Consider the following 21,482-nt stretch of genomic DNA (forward strand, 5'->3'; position numbering starts at 1 on the left):
GAATGATACAGACTTACTATTTTTCCTTTAAATCCAATCTCCTATTTACTTTTTTTTTTTCCTTCTATTCAATGTCTTTGGAATTTTGTTTATAATTTAGAATAGGGCGAGAGGATTAGCTTTAAACCACTACAGCAATGCTTTTAACCAAATTGCTGCTTGAACAGTTATGTTAAAACATAACTGCTTCTGGAAAGTCTTGGTGAACAAGTTAAAACATAACTGCTGCTCTCGGAGTCCTGTTGAACAAGTTAACCATTATCCAGCAATGTGCTGTTACAGGCAAGAAGGCCAAGAGTGTGATCAAGTGGGGGAAGGATTTCTCCCTCTCTGTTCTGCCCTATTGAGGCCATGCCTGGAGTATTGTGTCCAGGTCAAAACATACGGGCAGCTAATGAAGAGAGTCAAATGGAGGGCTGTGGAGAGATTTTTGCTAACAGGACATGAAATGATAAACATGAGCAACTCGTGCTGGGAAGTGTCCTTGAGTCCATTTTGGGAGTTAAGATATCAGGCATTGGGTAGCACCCCTCACATGCAGCTGCAGGGGGTGGAGTGCCAGCTGTATTTGGGCAGAGTTAGCCAGCTCAAGGGGGCTGACTTAGCCAGCCCTGGGGCTGACCTCTCAGAATGTTGTTGTGTATCATCACCCTATCTGTACCATGCTTGTAACCCTGGACCAACTGGAACTATTCACATGTGCCAATCCTAAACTAAGTTAGTTGTGCATGCCTCTTGCAAGAAAGCATATAAGACTCTGTAACACGGAAATAAACGGAAAATGACCATCTAACCATATTGCTGAACAGAGAGTCATTTTACCCAGGTGCTCCACCGACAGAGGGCCAAAAAGGTGATTAAGGGACTGCAGCGTCTCTTTTCAGAGGGGAGGCTGAAAGATGTTGGTCTTTTTAGCCTTGAGAAGGGAAGGCTGCGAGACAGTCTTAAAAGTGCATGTAAGTACCTAAAGGGTGGAGGTCAAGAGGATGAGGCTCGGTTCTCCTCTGTGGTGCCCAGTGATAGGATAAGGGGCAGTGGTTACAAACTTGTAGCACAGGAAGTTTCATTTGATCTTAAGGCAAAGTTGTTTTACTTCGAGGGTGCTGAAGCACTGAAACAGGCTGCCCAGAGAGGTTGTGGAGTCCCTTCTATGGATGCTTTCAAAGCCTGCCTAGACGTACTCTCGTACAACCTGATCTCTGCTTGTGTTGTCAGAGGGACTGCATCAGATATCTCTGAAGGTCCATTCCGGTCCCTACCATTCTGTGATCCTGCAAACTGTTACAATGTAACTCCTTACACTTTTATTTCTCTGCACAAAACAGTGTAATCCCTATTCTGTTTTTATTTTCTCATCTGTTTCAGTTATTTAACATCATTTTTTAACAGGGGGAAACTGTAGTAAAAGCATTCAAAAGCAATTCCTTGGGAATGTAAGGCCTAAAGCAATGAATAGTTTAGTCTTCTTTTTACTTCTGTGGAGAGCATTTTGGCTCTTAGTCTGTTATCCTATGTCTGTCTTGGTAAGATAGTGCTTGTAGTTAAATATATATTACTCTGTTAATCATACTAAATACGTATAATTTGCAGCAAGTTTTTAGTTATTCTGGAAAATAAGAAATGACAGAATTGCATTTACAGTACTGAATTTGAAGTAGTCTCATCTTAAGGCCTGTAGACTCTTTGGCTTCGCATTACTTTTTAAGATGTCATCATACTGTGCTGTGTGGGTGTAGGAGGTCTGAATACAGTATGGACAAGTCTTACTTACTAGGGCATGATGTTATGTACAACTTGACTAAAAGGAGGTCATGAAAGACCAGGGAGGATGAGAAAGAGGGGACTCACAGTGAAGTTGTAATTTTCTTAGAAGACATGCCTGTCAGTTTAGAATAATTTAGAGGTTTAACTGTATATTGTGTGTTTCTAGGCAAAACAAAAATGTGAATGTGTAGACATGACAGGCTAAGAAAAAGTGCTAGGCTGTTTTTCTGATATTTTCGCGATCATCTCATGTGTCATAGTAAGTTGTTAACTTCGATTCACAGAAAGCAGAGAAGTAAGCAAGATAAGCGGACGGCTTAACAACGGTATCCCCCAGGTTCCAGTGAAAAGAGGGGAATCAGAGTTTGATTCCTTCAGGCAATCACTGCCAGTTTTTGAAAAACAGGAAGAAATCATCCAAGTAATAAAGGACAATAAAGTTGTTTTGATTGTAGGAGAGACTGGATCAGGAAAAACTACTCAGGTATGTTGATACAATAATACAGAAATAATATTTTTAAAAAACTAATATGAATTTTGCAATATTTATGTAATAAAGGATTTTATGATAGTTTTAAGGCTTTTGTGTTCCTATATAGTTAAAAGTCTTGTGTTTTCATTCACTTTGTTGCTTTTGAACTAATAAACCAACAGATGTGTACTATAAGTATGAAATAAATTATTTTCAGATGGATTCCAGTTTTCATTAAAATAATGTAAAACATTGAAGAGAAGCTAGCTATAGTTATTGTAAAGCCTTTTGCCCTTTGTAGCTAGTTTCAGTTTTGCTATCTCGTGTAGAATATTGTTGTGTTAAAAAGAGAGATTGCTTACAGGAATTTTTTAAATCAATTTCAATGGAGCAGGCCAGAGAAACTGCAGTGGATTAAACTTGAAATCAGAAATTTGTTGCCTTTCTGTCTGTTCAAGTGCATTTGCAATGGTAATCTTCCTATGAATCCTTTTGCAACCTGTACAGTAGTGACACTACTAAATTGCTTCACTGTAGTGAAAATGATACTACTTTATCAAAATGAAAATTAAAATTCAACCACTTCTTTACAGATCCCTCAGTTCCTTCTTGATGACTGCTACAAAAATGGAACTCCCTGTCGCATATTTTGCACTCAGCCAAGACGTTTGGCAGCTATTGCTGTGGCTGAAAGAGTGGCAGCAGAAAGAAGAGAAAAGATTGGCCAGACAGTTGGTTATCAGATTCGACTAGAAAGCAGGTACTAATAGTATTTCTTAATGGGTCGATGTTTGAATCTTTAGTCTTGTGTACATTGAAAGTATATTTGGGATACAGTTTATTTGAAGCTCAGTATGTACAGTTTAGGTACGATATGTTATTTTGGATTATGGACATTTTAGGAGTGAAAAGGACAGTTTTCCTCCCAGTTTTGCAGCTTCATGTGGTAAGTTGTCTTGTAAGTGAACTGCACATGATTTCTGCAATTTCTTTTAATTTCTTCTTTGGGGTTCATGTGGAATTCCTTGATTTATTTTTACATTAGGCCTGCACATTTCTTTTTTTCTCTCTGCTTTTAATATATGTAGATCCGAAGTCCTGCATGTTTTGAAGAGAGGCAGAGAGAACAGTGCTCTGTAACAAATGCACGAATGAATAAAAGTCTGAAGATTGCGTACAGTTTCTAAGTTCTTTTGAACTTTGTAGATAGTGAACTTTCCAGGAATGGGCAGTAGTTAGAATGTGAATGAGAAGAAGATGAGTAAAGGTATAGCTAGTTGCATTGCTTATATGAATGAAGATATCGCACTTGAACAACAAAACCAAGTTAAAGTTGAATATGTATACAAAAGCTCTGAAGGCTATTAAAGGAGTCTAATTTTTTAGGTGTTATTAACTAGTGTACAGCAATGATTTCTAGAAGGCTGCTGAAGAAGAGAGGAGAGATAGGTGAAGTAAAGCATTTTCATCTTGGATGTGTTCCTGGGGTTGAATATATAGGGGGATTTTTGAAAGGAATAATAGATTCCAAACATGGAAAGAAATGCAGATGGTAACTGGTCAGCATACGTCTTCCAGAAAAGAACTGTAAAGTATGATACAAAGAAACTGTTCAGTACTTAAGGTGACAGTGCAAGAGAAAGTAGGAACGATCACTGTTTTCATTTGCACAGGTAACTACTAACTTGTAAAGATTTTGGAATTTTTAAGGAGAAAAAGCTGGTAAAAAGGGTCAGCTGATTTGATTTTTCTTTTTTTTTTTTTTTTTTCTTTGATGATTCAGTCAGGTATTGTCTATTGAGTTTTCATGGCAAGTTTTTTTGGTAACAGGGTGGCTACAGGGGTTGGCTTTTGTGAGAAGCTACTGTAAGGTTTTCCCATGTCTGATAGAGTCAGTGCTAGCTTGCTGCAAGATGGACCTGCCTGTGGCCAAGGCCAAGTATGTCAATGATGGTGTTAGCACCTCTGAGATGATATATTTAAGGAGAAGAAAAAAAACTTGCAGCAGCCACTGCAGCTGGAGAGAGGAGGCTGTGTGAGACTGCAGAAAGTTGCAGGTCAGTGAAAAGGAGACAGAATTGGTGCTTCAGGTGCTGCAGAGGTTCCCCTTAAGCCGTTTTTGAAAACCACAGTGGGGCAGTCTGTACCCCTGCAGCCAGTGTTGGTTAATGGTGGAGCAGATATACATCTGCAGTGTATGGAGGACCCCACACCAGGGCATCTGGATGCACTTGAGGGAGCCTGTGAGTTTGTGAAAGGCCTGCTCTGGAGCAGGCTCATGACAGGACCTGTGGATTCATGGAGAGAGAAGAGCTCATGCAGTCTGTTCCTGAAGGACTGCGTGCTATAGAAGGGTTGTATGCTGAAACAGTTTGTGAAGAGCTGCAATGTGTGGGAAGTACTCACATTGGAGAAGTTCATGGAGGATTGTTTCCTGTGAAAGGAGCTCTTCAGCCGGGAAAGAGTGTGAGGAGTCCTTCTCCATTAAAAAAGCAGTAGCACCAGATACAGTGCGATGAACTGACTGCAGCTCCCTGTGCTGCACGGGGGGAGAAGGTGGAGAAAACCAGGAGTGATGCTCAAGAAGAAGTCAGGGATGGGGAAAAGGTCTTTTAATATTTAGGTTTTATTTCTCATTATCCTACTCATATGGGCAAAGGAGGTTAATTGATTACCAAAGTTGGGTCTGTTTTGCCCATGATAGTAATTGGTGATTATTCATGTCCTTACCTTGACCCATAAGCCTTTCATCATATTTTCTCTTCACTGTCCAACTGAGGAGGGAAGTGACAGAGCAGCCTTAGTGGGCACCCAGTGTGCAGCTGTGGTCAACCCACCACATATAGGCTGGAATAAAGACTCTATCCAAATGTGCTGAAGCATTGGATCATGTTTTTGCAAAGCAGTCTGTACTGAATTCACAAGTAAATTAAACAATATGGAGAGGTTCCCAAGATTCTGTTTCACTTGCTTATTTAGCTATCTAAATTTGTATTCTATTTTAATAATCCATTGCCTGAAGTGCATAAGCACCAAGATTTTTTACGAACTCTGGGAATAGACGTAGTTTAAATCTGAACAGTATGCATGAATTCTTTGGTGAGAAAAATCAATCCAGTTCCATTTCTGGTAAGCACCTGTTAAGTCCTTTAATTTTCAGTAAGTAGCAGAAGGGTAGCAGCATGTAAATGTTACAAAAACCTTAAGTATCTTTATGAATTGTTCAATAGAGTTTCTCCAAAGACACTGTTGACGTTCTGCACTAATGGCATACTGCTTCGCACACTAATGGCGGGAGATGGCACTCTATCAACTGTGACACACATTATTGTGGTAAGAATCATGTAGTCTTTCATGTGAGCTGGAGCAGTCTTTGTTACTTGTTAATTGGAATATGAGATCCTAGCTTTCTTGATTAATTTGCTAAGCATTCAAGATGGTTTTGTTTAGAATCTGAATTAATATTAGAGGCTTACCAAGTCTTTATTGTAGCATGTCCATTTTTGAAGTCATGATGCAGTTGTGAAGGACAAAGGTGTAAATTTTTCTGAGTTTTCTCTGTTAGAAAGCAGAAAAGCCTTAGGTAGGCCTATGAAGATAAGATTTCATGTATGTATGCATGAGATTTTCTTGTGAATCATGTACTTGTTTTGGTAGCAACAGGTTTGTAATGAATTTATTTGTCTTGAAAATACTTGAGGCAATAAATACTCTAGTTTTCACAAGATTCAGGCCAGGCCTGAAGAGTAGTGGTGAATATAGTTAAGTCCAGTTGGCAGATGATCATAAGCAGTGTTCCGTTGTACTCAATATTTGAGGTACTTCTGTTTAACATCTTTATCAATTATGTGGATGAGGAAATTGAGTCACAATAGAGGCCAAGGAGACCAGAAGCACCCTGGGCCTATCAGGAATAGTGTTGACAGAAAGAGTAGGGAAGTAATCATGCACCTGTGCACAGCATTGGTGAGATTGCACCTAGAATATTTTGTTCACTTTTGGGCCTGTCACTACAAGAAGAACATTTTGTTCTGGAGAGGGGTGCCAAGAACTGGAGATACACAGCAAAGCTGGTGAAGGGTCTGAAGAGCAAAGGCTTATGTGGGGCAGCTGAAGGAGCTAGGTTTGTTTTAGTCTACAAAAGAGGGGACTGAGGGAAGATCTTCTTGCTCACTATAACTGTCTTAAAGGAAGTTGTGATGAGGTGGGGTTTGTCAATTCTCTCTAATGTTGAATGATAGGACAAGAGGAAATGTTCTGAAATTGTGCTAGGGAAGGTCTAGATTGGGTATTAGGAAAAATTTCTTTACTGAAAGAGTGATCAGGTGTTGGAACAAGCTGCCCAGGGAAGTGGTGCAAGTCACAGTCCCTGGATATGTTCAAAAAACATGTAGACATGGTGCTTTGGGACATGGTTTATTTGCCGTGGTGGTGTTAGGTTGATGGCGGGACTTGATCTTAAGGGTCTTTTCAAATCAAAACAGTACTGTGATTCTGTAAGTGTATTTGTTCATGATTACCTGAGTATTGCTACTGTGGAGTATGAGTCAGTGGAACCAATATACATAATGGAAGATTACGTTCTCCACTGCTGAAGACAGAAAACATGGTAATTTTAAGTGCATTTATCAAAATAGAAAAGTGTTTTTATATGTTCTTGATTTCAGCCTAAGAGTGTTGTATTTGGGTACTGCTTCATAAATTCATAATATGAGACAAAATAGAACATGGCATGAGCAGATTATTTAGTCATGTGCCTTAATTGATCATAGGCTTTATGCATTAATGTATCTAAGCAGTATAACTGATTATGTGGTATCTTACATTTCTTCAGATGTTAATCAGTTGTGTATTAAAAATAAGATTGGTGAGATTTGTAGTTTGTGTCATCTTGAAGATGAGATTCAAATAGAATAATTAATAAAAGTTCAGTTAACTTGAACTTCTGAAATCAGTGCATATGTGGCTTACGTTTTACCAGTACAATCTGTTCTGGTATCTTTATAAAAATTCTTGAATTTTTTGTGGACTTGTTTAATTTTTTTTTTTTAATTTGCTTAAACTAGAGTTACTAATATTAATCTGCAGTGTACCAAGATTTTTTTTTTCAAAAAGTCTATTTCTTAAACATCACAGGTCCAAGGCTGTAATTTTTATCTGTTGGGTTTTGTTTCCCTTTTGTTACAGGATGAAGTACATGAGAGGGATAGATTCAGTGACTTCTTGTTAATAAAACTGAGAGATGTGTTGCAGAACCAGATAAATTTAAAACTAATTATTTCTAGTGCTGCTCTAGATGCAGATCTCTTCATGAGATATTTTGGAAATTGCCCACTAATACACAGTAAGTATTGATGTAAATTCTTACACCTAAGTATACCTGCCCTAGGACTTGCAGATCTTTGTAAATATGTAGCAAACCATTCTGAGTAAAGAAACATCATTAATAACATTGAGAGTTAGTGGTGTTTGTTCTTCGTTAATTTCTATTGTTTCTCTACTTCAGACAGAAATGTTTTTGTCACAGCGAATTCTCTAAGTGCAGGGTTCCTGCCATGTTCAATTTAAGAAGAGTGAAAAGGCTCATGAAGTGCTGACCTCCATAGTGATACAGGGTTTGTAAGAGTGATAGATATTACTTAATTTCAGTAGAATCTTCAGACCTCACAGAGATTATTTCTGGGATACTTCCTGGTCACTTCATAAATGCAATCCTAGGCAAATGAGGTTTTAATGATGTGATTTGTTATTATAAAGGGAATTACTGACTGTTGATCTAGGTAAAGTCTAAGAGAAACCATGGTAATTTTTTGTTAATGTATGTTCAAAATCAGTCTGCATTTCTGGAAAAGATTAGATCTTCCTTCAACCATATATTTTGTTAGGAGGTGAGATCTTTCACTACACAGAGTTTGTGATTAGTGTTTGAAGACTTCTTCCATAACAGCTTCTAAAAGTACCTGAATTCTAGTTTGCTCTTTCTCAAAAAGGGGGAGGTCTTAGGTAATTTAAACTTAGCTATGGCAAATGTCTGCTAAGAGACCAGAAATTAAAATCTGGAGATTTTAATTCTTCTTCTGAAAAATGAGTCATTTACTGCCCATAAATAAGGTCTAGAAAACAGTCATACTATAAAAGAAATCAGGGGAAGTTTTTAGGAGATAGACATGGGAATGTCTCATTTATCAGGAGGTATTCACTGAAGAGAAAGTTGAGACATGTCTATCTCCATGTATACTTCTTAATAAAATGATTCATTACAAATGTGGCAATCTGCTTTTGGGATCTTGCACTAAACCTGTATTAATTATTGTTGTATTTAATAATCCAAGTTTCAGTCTTAACAATAATTTTAAGTTTTTGTAACCCTGAACAAAAATGTCTGTTTTCTTCATTTTGATAGCATTGCAGTTAATAACTGTTATGAATATCTCTTGCTTAATACTATAGAGTTGAAGAGGTTAAGGAGAAACAAGATATCCAGCTGGCATTTCCCTTTTGAAATCTTAAAGTAAACTCAGTATTTTCACAAGACTTTAAGTAATAATTCCTTAAATATGGCCCTTGCAATGTTTAATTAACTTTTTGTGTCTACAAAACTCTTTGTAAATTGTTTTAATTATGAATTAAAGTAAGGAATATCTAATGCTTTGTGAATTATTTATGCTTTTAGTACAAGGAAGACCTTTTGAAGTTAAAGAGATGTTTTTGGAGGACATTTTACGAAGCACTGGGTATACAAACAAAGAGATGGTGAAGTATCAAAAAGAGAAGCAGCAAGGTTGGTGGACTTAGTAGTTAGGATTGGCAGTGAGTCATATTTGATTAATTGAACAACTAAATAGGATGATTCTGTGTTAAAATTCCAGTCTGAATATAAAAAGAGGCATGATTAGGTGTCAGCTAGTGTCTCTCATTTAAGCTCTCAGTGTCTCTACATTATTGAGGTAACTTCTGAAAAAAAGTATTTTTGCTTTTTTTTCAGTGGGTGCATTCTTCTTGCTTTCAGTTGATTATTGATGCACAATTCTACTCCATAAAATTTACAAAACAATCATGATTGGGGGCTTTGCCCACTTGCTGACATCTGGGTGTGAATTGAAGTGCAGCCATTTAGAGAGGGCAGAATTTTGTACATCTTGCACAAAAGTGATTAGTGTTAGTAATATTTTTCAGTGCATTCTTCAGACATATGGGAATTTAATATATGTAGCCCAAATGCTTTAACACACTTGGAAATTACTACAGTAATTACTACAGCCAATTACTGACAACTGCAAGTAATTGTCCTAGTATGTATTCCAGAACAAAATAAAAACCAAAAAAGATAAACTCAAAGCTGTAATGTAGCACTCTTAACTATATATTTGTTGTAATGCTCAGCTTGGATAACTGAGGACAGAAGAGTTCTATTAAGGCATTGGTATCTTCTGCTGTTTCTTCTACAAATAAGCAATTAGATGTTTATGTGCGGAGGCTATATCACTTCAATATTTCACTTCTGGAGAGAGACCTGAACTAAACATTGTGTAGAAAATATTACTTAGAAAACCCATTTTAATGTAGTAATTTGGAACACTGGAAACCTAGGGGGTTAAGCACCCAAAGGGTATTTTACCTTGCTCTTAAGCAGATGTTTGCAATGTGAACCTTGGGTGCCCTTAATCTTGGCATTTATGTTTGACTGGTAACCATGTTGTAAATTAAATAAAAGACATTGAATAGATAAAAAGTTTGTGACTTTGTGTAACTTTTTTTGTGTAACTGAAAGCAATGGGCAATTAAGACAAGTGTAAAATGATTTTTGAAAATACTTTATGCATTCTAGAAGAAAAACAGCAAAGCAGTCTTAGTGAGTGGTATTCTGTTCAAGAAAATGGTAGCAAACTTGTATCTCGGAGACAAAAATCTGTCCCAGGTGCAACTGATGAGTGTAATCTGTTGGATGATGGTGGTGACACAGTATTTAATCAACTGGTAAGTTATTTTGTTTTATTGGAAGAGATGTTTAAGTGTATATTATTATTACTAAATTAAACACTATTTTCTAAAGATACTACTACTGTAAAGTGTTTAGGAGGATATAAACATCTTTTAAAGTGTTTTTTTTATTAGTGTAACCTAGTCTAGCTGAAGTGTACTTTTCAGATACGATAATAGTACATAAAGAGTTTAGATTAAATAGCTATACCTGCCATTGTTTGCGTTGTTTGAAGTACTTTCATATAATACAACAAATGCTTTGACTCATATTTGCATTGCATATTTCTGGTTGTTACCTGGAAAACAGTTATCATGTCACATTCTTCCCGTTGAATATTTGAGAATAAAACCAAGTATTTGAAGAGATTTGTCTTTCAATACTATTTTTTCTTTTCAGACTGAAAAAGATGCAAATTGCCTTGAACCATGGCTAATAAAAGAAATGGATTCTTGTCTTTCTGACATTTGGTTGCATAAAGATACTGATTCCTTCGCTCAGGTGTTCCATTTCATTTTAACAGAAAATGTCAGTGGTAAGTTTTCCCGTTATATAAAAAAAACCACAACCACGAATTTTCTTGGATTTCCATGGCCACTTCATGCTTCAAATGCTGTTACCTTTGAATTTTGATACCTGTAGAAAAAACTTAATAGGGTTAGCAGAATTGGTTGAGTTTTTTAGTGGTTTGGTTTATTTGTTTTAGAAGTATTAACATTTGTTTATAAAGTTCATAGGAACTGACTATTAGAAGTAAACTAGGAAGCATTTTCTTTGGCCTGAATTTTGGTGTTCATATACTACATTTAGATGACAAAATATCTCTTTATATTGCTTTTTGCTTTTTATTTTTTTTAACTCCTTCCCCTCGTCTTTTTTTAATTTTAGTCGATTACAGGCACAGTGAAACCAGTGCAACTGCATTAATGATTGCTTCAGGGAGAGGCTTTCTGAGTCAAGTAGAACAACTGATCAGTATGGGAGCAAATATTCACTGCAAATCATCCAATGGCTGGTAAAAACACAGATAAACTGAAAGATATATGTGTGAACATATAAGCAAGACTAATTTCTGTAACAGCTTATTTGCTAATTTACCAGACTACTGTAGGCACAAATAGATTTTGACAGTACACAATTTCTAACTTCTTATTGCATCATTTGCTGTAAATTCTAAATTCTTAATTAAACAGTCTCTAATATGGGATAAAAGCTCTTGTTTTTACTGAATCTGATTTAACACAGTGGTTGATAAAAAATTTGGAATCATTCTCCCTGAGTTTATAGAATTAGACCTAGAATTTTTGGCCATTCTTTAAGAGTAACCTTTATTGTGTTTTAAAGTAGTGTAGTACAAGTTCAGAGATATTTGCTGTATTATACCCATAAATACATTGTCATGTAAAAATATAAAAAAATTCACACTTCCATGACCCTTAATTGTGTTTTACATAATGAGGAAACTAGTAAATAATTGTAATATGGAAATAAGCAAGAAGGGTTCTAAGGGTCTAATATTTGGTACAACCATGTGAAAAGCTAGGAAAGGAACAGAGTTTAAAAGTAAAACAATGGACTGCATTGTGAGGAGGACAGCTTCTGTATGACATTTTCACATATTTTGAGGAAAAATGTCCAAGCTTAGTTTTTCAGGATAGTGTAAAGGAGCTAGTAAAAGGTGCTACAAAAACGTCTGACTTATCAGACACAATGGTCTGTGTTTTTTTTAATTTTTTTTTTTTAAAGGAATGGCATGTTTTTATTTTCTGTGTGTTTGTGTGTACTTCTATATAAAACTTCCTTGGTTAGTAATGGCAATTACCTAAAAATTGAATCACTGTTAGCCTGTTTATACTGGAAGGTGCAAATACAGCAATAACGGTGCTATTTAAACAATAATGCAGAAACTGGAAGAAAAGCATGCTATTTGTATGTATCTTCTAAAGTGTGAGACATTAGTGAAGACTTCAATGAAACTCTTTCAGGATGGCTTTGGACTGGGCTAAGCACTTTGGACAGACAGAGATTGTTGACCTGTTGGAGTCCTACAGGTAAGCAACTACTTTGCAGAAACAATTATATGATGTGGTGAAGGGATTTATGTTTATCTTCCTTTAATCAGAACCAATTTCAGATTTTTAAGCTTCAGAACTCGGCCTAAATAGCAGGATTTACCAGAGAAAGGGAATATTTGGAAAACGTGGTTATTTAAGAAATAAGATGATTATATTTGCATGACTTCTGGGCTAACTGTGATTATAGTGGAGAAGGACCTATTTTATGTTAACGTTTGTCATCTTGTTATAAACATTATTTTATCTAGACAGGATGTGATGATAGAATTGACATCTCCTCTGCATATTTATAGTATGTATGATTTTAATTTCAGATACTTATTTTGGAAACAAATCTGTTAGGTGTTCTTATCTGTATATTATTGATACATGATAGCCATATTAAAGAAACTAGATAATGAGCATGTACACTAGGCCATTCAAGAATAGTTTCTTCCCTAACCTAAAGTCATCATAGTTGAATTACAGTTTTTTAGAGTCATGTCATAATTTTGTTTAGTGTACACAGTTTCCTGCTTATGGTTATGGCAAGGCATGTTCTTGGAACATATGTTTATTTTGAGTATTTTTCGAATTGCGTCATGGAATGAGTAGTTGTGTTTCAATTAAGTGTGATATAATTAAACAATGCTAGAAATCGAAATTGCATGCTTTGCTGAGATAGTACTTAACTCAGTGAGGAGTAATAGCATTGTGGAGATACTGTTTTGCTGTACTTTAAACTTTGAGATGAGTAGTCCTGTTGGCCTTGATCTAAATTTAAATTAATGGTTGAACACAAATTCGGTGCAAACAACCTTGACTCTGAGCTGCATATTTGTATCTTTCAGTGCTTCAGCAGAATTTGGAAATCTGGATGAAAGTTCCCTGGTCCAAACAAGTGGTAGTGGCCTTAGTATGGAGGACAGAGAACTCTTGAAAGCTTATCATCACAGCTTCGATGATGAAAAAGTGGATCTGGACCTGGTTATGCACTTGCTTTATAATATCTGTCAGAGTTATGATGCTGGTAGGTATATATGTACACTCCCAATAAATTGTTTCTGATGAGTTGTGTTGTCTTTTTTTTTTTTCAGTAATATTTACTGGGTCAAACCTTCTGAATGCTAGTATATGCAGTACTGGCAAATAGTTGGAGGGAAATAGCTGTTTAATTCTGCAAACTAACTTCTTTTTTTAGGAGCAATTTTAATATTTCTTCCTGGATATGATGAGATAGTTAGCTTGAGAGACCGTATTCTTTTTGATGACAAAAGATTTGCTGATAACGCTCACAGGTAAAATCTCTAGTTTTTCAGATTGTCTTGATTTTTTTTTTTTAATTTTATTTTAAAGGTCTTAAAATACGCTCTTTGTCTTGCATTAGATACCAAGTTTTCATGCTTCATTCAAATATGCAGACTTTGGATCAGAAGAAGGTGCTTAAAAGTCCACCTTCTGGCATCCGCAAAATAGCAAGTATCAGAGGATTTTGTTACACATTATTGATCTATATTGTCTTTGCTTTTGCAGTTACTAAATTATTTTTTTAATTGCAGATTCTTTCTACTAATATTGCAGAAACCAGCATAACAGTCAATGATGTTGTATTTGTTATTGACTCAGGCAAGATGAAAGAGGTATGATTCACTTAAAATTTCTTTGGGAAGTTAACATGCTAGTGAAATAATAAAATAACATAAAAATTTTTGAGGACTTAATAGTAGGCAAAAGAGCTAGTGCTTGTCAAGCAGAAAAACTCAGAGCGCTTTTGACATGCATTTGTTTTGTAACAAATACTGTAGCCAGCTGTCTAAAAACCCAGTAAACTTGTTGCAGACTGATACATTGACATAGCTGTATCTTTATTCATTTGTTTGGTATTGATATTTGATTTCAAAAAACAATTCATCTCAGTTTTCCTGAGACTTAAAACTTTAGTACTACTATGGTATTTAGCGCAAATCTAATCCATTAAAATCTGAAGTATTTGCAGAATGGTAAAGGTTAGAAAGGGACCTCTGGAGATTGTCTAATCCAGTCTCTTTACTAAAGCAGGTTCAGCTAAAGTACAGTGCACAAGATCTCATCCAGGTGAATTTTTAATATCTCCAGAGAAGCAGATTCCATAATCTCTCTCAGCAGCCTGTTCCAGTCTTCTGTCGTCCTCACAATAACGAAGTTTTTTCACATGTTCAGAGAGATTTTACTGTGTTCCATTTTGTGTCTATTGCCCCCTGACCTGTTGCTAGTTTGACTGAAGAGTCAAGTCCCATCCTCTTAATCCACCCTTAAGATATTTGTAGGCATTGGTGAGTTTCCCCCTCAGTCTTTTCTAGTCTCAAGAGCTTCAGGTCTCTCATTTCCTCATAAGAGAGATGCTCTGGCCCCTAATCATCTTCCCATTTGTTTGCTGGACTCTACAGTAGTTCCTTTAGTCTCTAGAGATGGGGAGTCTGGAACTGGACACAATACGCTAGATGTCGCCTCACTGGGGCAGAGTAGTGGAGCAGGAGAGCATCCCTTAACCTAGCAACACTCTTCTACATGTACCACAGAATATCACTGGCCTTCTTGGCCACAAGAGTGTATTGCCTGCTCATGGTGCACTTGTTGTGCATGATGAGTCTCAGGTCCTTTTCCTGGCTCACCAGGTGGTCAACAGCTAACCTGTACTGGTGCATGGGATTATTATTCCCAAGGTGCAGGACCCTACATTTGTCCTTGTTGAACTTCATTAAAATAAGCTGCACCCATCCTGTCCAGGTATCACTGAATGGCAGCACGGCTGCTCCAGGAGGCAGTCCTGATTTTGTTCGCTGTCAAACTTCTCGAGAGTACATTCAGTCCCTTTATCCAGATCACTGGTGGATACATTGAAGAGTGGACACACTACTGACCCCTGGGTAGCACCACTAGCTACAGGCTTCCAACTAGACTTACTCGGTATCACAACCCTCAGTGCTCTGTCGTTCAGCCAGTTCTCAGACCAAGTCACATTGTTTTTGATGTCTGTTCTCTAGTTACGTGTTCAAAGAAAGTTATTGTAATGGGGCAGTTTAAAACCTACTGTATGGCTTAGAAAATAAAACCGGATTTCTTAGAAGATACACACCATATTTGTGAATTTCTCGTGTTAATACAATATTCTTGTAACTTTATATCAATTATAGGAAAAGGGCAAAATTTCCCAGTAAGACAAAGTGGAAAACATATTCAAATAATAACATATTTTTGCTTGGTTTGTGATAGCAGAAAGCAAAGTCCATGTATTTGTTACAAGTTTAAGAACCATAGAGTTGGAAAATCCTTTGGGGACTAAACAGTTCAGGAGGTAGACTCAGGAAATCAATCCCATAATTCTTCTGCCTCTTCATAAACTGTCAGCAAGGACAACTCGTTGTCCTTTTCTCCCTCCTGACTGCTGTTTCTGACAGGAGCTAATTACCTGGTAAACATGTAGGGAGTAGGCCTGTTTATGGCCTGCAGAGGCTTGTTTAGGATAGACATTGTGGCAGATCAGAGGAGCATTGGGGATTATGGTTTAGATGGATTGGGTGAAGATTTAAGAGGTTTTTCTTGTACTCTGTATATGTATTAGCTGTTAAGGATTTATGTGCTCTGTATTCTCTGTATCTTTTTGAAATATTGTATTTCTGTCCAGTTCATCAAGAGAGTTTTATCCTTATGGGAGAGTAAAATTATGCTCTGTCCATTCTTTAAAACCACAACAGGATTTTGAAAACTGTATGGCATGAAGATACTGCAAATGAGGTAGCATACATTCATATGGAACTAAGTATTTAGGGCATACTTTTGTGCCAGAAGATCCTGGTGCTTATTAATTTTTTTTAGCTAACTTCTGTGATTAATCTAAATTGTTAGTAATTACTTCATGTACCCTATTTAGTCTTGCTTTTTTTGTCCTTTACTTTGCTTTTATAGAAGTCTTTTGATGCACTGAGTTGTGTTACAATGCTAAAAATGGTGTGGATTTCAAAAGCAAGTGCTATCCAGAGAAAAGGCAGGTAATAAATGCTTTGTACTGAATTTTATTTGGAAATATCTACAGTCCTGTATGTTAAGGGTGAAGTACCAAATGTAATAGCAGGCACACTGCATAATGATGCTAGCCTAGCTCAGTATAGTGTTAGACAAGGACCAATACTTGTTCTCTGCAAGAAGAGTAAGAGTCAGCATGTATTTTCATGGAGTCATTTTCCAAGTAGAAAAACAGTACTCAGGAATTTCCCAAAGCTAACACAAGTTCTAGGTTCTTTACCCATGTGAACTGGTTGTTCTTCTTTCTTGTAGCACCAGCAGCTGTAGTGTCCAATTAGGGGTTTCACAGCTTAGCAAAGGGCTGCATACTGCTAGTTTTTAACTGATAGGCTTTCATCCTCATTAGAAGAGGCATTGAGCAGTGATTCCTTATTCACCTCTAAACTATTTGCGACTTTACAGGCATTCATCACATTCTTCTCAGTGCTGAGTGAGGGCTAAAAGGATATGTAGCAACAAATACTTGTGTTTTATATGATGCTGGCTTAACCTGCAAGAATTTGAACATGAATGAGAGCATTTGCTGTTTCTGCCCCTTCACTCAGAAATTGTTTGATCTTCATTGTACCTTTTACTCTCAGAGTAACTTCCAGGTGTTTGGGGGATAGAGAAAGGAGTTAAGTTTGTGACTTATATTCCTTAGTCAAAGGACAGCTGAGAATTGGATTGATACTAGGTTAGCAAAAAAGCCCACATCACTTTATTTTTAGATAGACTTTACTTTTGCTTCTCTGAATCTTTCGGTGCTGGAATAAAATGATAAATTTCCACAGTATCAAAAATAATCTGTATGCTTGAAAACTCTCACCTCATGTGTGGGATTTACGCTTGACTTAGACCTGCTTCTGCATTTCCAGTCTAAATTTGTGTATAAGTAGGTTTAACTTTTTTTAATTTTTTTTTTTTAAATTCAGATTTTCAACAGCTTCTCATATTCTGTTTTCAAGGGCTGGGCGCTGTCAGGCTGGAATATGTTTTCGTCTCTTCAGCAGGCTCCGATTTCAGAATATGTTGGAATTTCAGACTCCAGAACTTCTAAGAATGCCACTTCAGGTGCACATTCAATTAGAAATTGACTTATAAAAATATTATCAAACCATACTACTAGCTCCAGGAGAGTGTTTGGTTGTTTGGGGGTGTGTTTTGTTGTTTGTTTCTTAACAGTCTTTTTTTGCTTTTTGACTTGTAGGAGCTTTGTTTACACACAAAACTTCTGGCTCCAGTTAATTGTCCAATTGTTGACTTTCTTATGAAAGCTCCTGATCCTCCACCAGCTTTAATTGTGAGAAATGCTGTGCAAATGCTTAAGGTCAGCAGAAGAAATAGATTTACATGGGAATTATATTTGATTCTGTATTTATGGTATGGCTTTGGTTTTGTTGTGTGTAGACTGCTTTAATTTTCTCTGTGTGTATGTATTTTACATGGTAGGCAGAGTAAAAAAAAAATCATGTCTCACACTGCTAGGAGTTTGACTTGCCTTCGTAGTGTCTGGAAACAAATCTAGTTAATGTTCAGTATTCACATCCTTTTCTGCTTTTATTGTAAATGAATTTTGTCTAATCCCACACCTTCTCTCTCTGTTTGTTTTAACTAATGTTTTTCCAGCAGACCATAGATGCCATGGACCCTTGGGAAGATCTCACTGAGCTTGGTTATCACCTCACTGAATTACCAGTAGAGCCACACCTTGGTAAAATGGTCTTGTGTGGTGTTGTTTTGAAGTGCTTGGATCCTATTCTCACTATTGCTTGCACTCTTGCGTATCGAGACCCTTTTATCCTACCTGCGTTGGCCTCTCAAAAGCGTGCAGCCATGCTGTGTAGAAAACGTTTTACTGCAGGAACGTTTAGTGACCATATGGCACTTCTCAGGGCTTTCCAGGTATTATTTCATCTTCCGTCAACTCAGAGTGCTAATCACAATAAAACACATATCAAGATAAATGATGTAGTGCTCAAGTTGGATGGAGAATTGTAGACTGTGATTAAGTCCTTAGAAAAGGAACTTCATTTTACCTAGTAGCTTTCATGTATTTTGAACTCATCCATTTGTGAGGGAACAATTTTTGTCAGCTCTTTTGTTTGTATTTTCAAACCTGGTTAAATTTTGAATGTATCTAGTACTTAACCCAGGAAAAAGAATCTGGTTTAATGCAACCTTTCTTTCAGAATGGTTATGCCTTTGTTTAATGTGAATTTAAGTGGAGGTTTTTTTTCAATTTTGTGGGTATTTTAAAGTACATTTTAAAATTTTAGGTAGATTAAGAGGCAAATGTAAAAGAATATTTTTTTACAGGCATGGCAGAAGGCACGCAGTGATGGCTGGGAAAGAGCCTTCTGTGAAAAGAACTTTCTGTCTCAAGCCACAATGGAAATCATCATAGGAATGAGAACACAGTTGCTTGGCCAGCTTAGAGCCTCAGGTAAATAGCTTGGAAATAATTTTGGAGTCAAGCGTATATCAAGAACAAATGTATACAGGTTGTGATAACAATAGTGTTTTCTTTCCTTAATTTGAAACAGACCAGTGCAGTTCATGCTGTGTGTGGTGCAGATGCTAGAGTGCAAAAGCTTGGTAGGGAGACAACTGATCTAACTGAAAGTGTCCTGATTGTTCCATGTGCTTTCACTCTGAAATGCATTTCTTCGGATTTTTACATTCTAATATATTATTTACACAGGAAATATCTTTGTGTTGTTGAGCTGAGACAGAAGGTATTTTACATCAAAGGAGTGAAAAAACAGACAGAATTGAAGGTTAAACAGAAAAACTATTTACAAAAGAAAAAAAAATACAGAAGTTATCAAGGCACAAAGGATATATATACACTCAAAATAAGCTTTGGCCCAGCTCCTCAACTAGGCCTTAACCCCAGGCCTTAAGCAGCCAAGCCTCCCCTCCAGCTCTAGACCCAATAGGCTGGTCTTAGACTTCTGTCCCCACCCCCTCTCAAGATAGGGCCTTGCCAGCCAGGCCTCACTTCCACAGCAGCAGCCACATGCTCAGAGCAGAGGGATGAGAGAGAGAGCTATGGCTGGGACATCTGCCTCATGTATGGGGAGATGCAGAATATGGGATGGAATAATAAATTATGATACACTGTGTCCTTGTTCTGGGACAGACTGTCAGTCCCCTTGAGTCTGTCTAGTTATCTAGAGGAAATTAAGTCTGTGACAGGACAATTAGTCCCTAACATACAACAGTCATAAAAAGTAATTCTGTGTTAGTACTGGGAATTATTTCAGTATAATACTTTCTTCTTGGTGCTATTAAAGTTGGTAGTGGTTAAAAAAGCGACAGATTTCTAGTTCATATACATTTTTTTTTAGTTCAAATTTCTGTTGAGAATCTTGAAAAAGTAGATCTTAAATTGAAGACATTTTTGTCCTCTTCTTTTTTCAGGTTTTGTTAGAGCCAGAGGAGGAGCTGACATTAAAGATGTTAATACTAACTCTGAAAACTGGGCTGTAGTTAAAGCTGCCTTAGTGGCTGGGATGTACCCCAATCTAGTGCATGTAGATAGAGAAAACTTGATGTTGACTGGACCGAAGGAGAAAAAAATACGATTTCATCCTACCTCTGTGCTTAGTCAACCTCAGTATAAGAAGGTAAAATCACTTTGAATTTGCATTTCAGAAAAATGAGTACTATATTCTAACAAATGTTTTAGAAATGTCTCTTCATATTTGTCAGTACTTTCAAAGCAGCATGTGCATTAAACACAGCATTTTTTAGATTTTTTTCCTAGCAGTTCTTAAAATAAAGAATTTGAGTTGCATTATTTTTCCCGTATTTAATCAAAACTGATTTCAGTTAGTCATTCTTCTAGATGGAATGGGACAACATGTAAAAACCTCTATTTAGGAACTGTTTTCAAGGCCTGACAAAACCTGTTTGTAATATCAGGAAGAAGCTGTGCTATGGAATTGATTTTTAAATTTAAAAAAATAGATCTCTTTAAAGCAAAATATTTTATTTAGAGATAGTAGGATAATTTGTGAGTCTGAATTCTTTCTGGCTTTTTCCTTTGTGTGTATATAAATACATATGTATTTAAATATATATGTATTTCTACATGCATCAAATAAGAAATATTGGCATTTAATTACATATAGAAGGTAAAATACCCTGGTCTTTATTTACTCTTGCACAGATTCCCCCAGCAAATGGGCAAGCTGCAGCCATTCAAGCACTCCCTACAGACTGGCTTATATACGATGAAATGATGAGATCTCACAGAATAGCAAATATCAGATGCTGTTCTGTTGTAACACCTGTCACTGTGTCAATCTTCTGTGGACCAGCTAGATTACCAAGTAATGCTTTGCAGGAACCTTCATGCCTCCGAGGTATAGTGGAGTTTGTTGTTCAGATGTTTCCATTGGTGTATACCAGTCTTATTTTTGCAGAGTATTTAATACATGTATTGGCTAATTCTTAAAATGTAGTTTCCATGGTTGTGTTCAACAATAGTTTACGGGCTCTGTAATAAATTCCTCAGCATTGTGAATCCTTGCATGTTCATATCCACAAATTATACTGGCAGAATTCTGAAGTCTTAGAACTTCATAATGAAATAAAAAATGCAAATAAAATTCTGATTACAATACTACTGATGAAAAGTGTAATATATGTAATTTTCCCTACAGACTAGTTTATTTGATGCTTTGAAACGGATTATTCAAATTGACTAATATTTTAGAAACTAACAATATGGCAAAATCATATTGCTTCCAGTAGAAACATGCATTTTAAAGATTTTTTTCTACTGATAACTTTTAATTGCAATTAACTGTGCTATTAGTTTGAGGTAATAGGAAATGATATAAAAAATATTTTTTTTTAAGTGGAGTACTGTAGGAATAGAAAGAAAAGTAATGTATCCTGCTGCCAGTTCTCTAGAAGTATTTTAATTTGAATTGAAGTAAGGTCCATTATTTTTGAAGCTTTTCTTTCTTGCTTTTATATTGCTTAGAATAGTGTTTATGCTTATTGAATTGCCCTTTAAAAAGTCCTGGTTAATAGCCACATGTATATATATTTTTTTCCTAATGGGTGTTCAAATCTGATGGTTTACTAGGAAATAAAGCATAGAGCAATGTATGATGATTTTTTCTTTTCCAAACAATTTCAGGCAGAAGTTTAA

The 21,482-nt window shown here is 36.4% G+C and overlaps 1 protein-coding gene across 4 annotated transcripts in view; it reads left to right on the forward strand.

The window, feature by feature from the left end:
• YTHDC2 (YTH N6-methyladenosine RNA binding protein C2) overlaps positions 1–21,482 on the forward strand; it is a 51,418-nt gene that overhangs the window by 19,379 nt on the left and 10,557 nt on the right. For 2 of the 4 annotated variants that reach the window (XM_064140856.1, XM_064140859.1), the window contains exons 4-23: positions 2,049–2,248; positions 2,830–2,996; positions 5,467–5,569; positions 7,424–7,580; positions 8,910–9,017; positions 10,065–10,213; positions 10,617–10,752; positions 11,106–11,232; positions 12,203–12,268; positions 13,123–13,301; positions 13,473–13,569; positions 13,659–13,746; positions 13,831–13,911; positions 16,217–16,299; positions 17,281–17,386; positions 17,523–17,642; positions 17,945–18,217; positions 18,632–18,758; positions 19,739–19,944; positions 20,490–20,685. In XM_064140856.1, the coding sequence (XP_063996926.1) occupies positions 2,049–2,248; positions 2,830–2,996; positions 5,467–5,569; positions 7,424–7,580; positions 8,910–9,017; positions 10,065–10,213; positions 10,617–10,752; positions 11,106–11,232; positions 12,203–12,268; positions 13,123–13,301; positions 13,473–13,569; positions 13,659–13,746; positions 13,831–13,911; positions 16,217–16,299; positions 17,281–17,386; positions 17,523–17,642; positions 17,945–18,217; positions 18,632–18,758; positions 19,739–19,944; positions 20,490–20,685 (2,769 nt within the window). Of the gene's footprint in view, positions 1–2,048; positions 2,249–2,829; positions 2,997–5,466; positions 5,570–7,423; positions 7,581–8,909; positions 9,018–10,064; positions 10,214–10,616; positions 10,753–11,105; positions 11,233–12,202; positions 12,269–13,122; positions 13,302–13,472; positions 13,570–13,627; positions 13,751–13,830; positions 13,912–16,216; positions 16,300–17,280; positions 17,387–17,522; positions 17,643–17,944; positions 18,218–18,631; positions 18,759–19,738; positions 19,945–20,489; positions 20,686–21,482 lie in introns of all 4 variants that reach the window. The other 2 variants (XM_064140857.1, XM_064140858.1) reach the window with 2 other exon arrangements.

Source organism: Pogoniulus pusillus, chromosome Z, assembly GCF_015220805.1.
Source record: "Pogoniulus pusillus isolate bPogPus1 chromosome Z, bPogPus1.pri, whole genome shotgun sequence".
NCBI lineage: Eukaryota > Metazoa > Chordata > Aves > Piciformes > Lybiidae > Pogoniulus > Pogoniulus pusillus.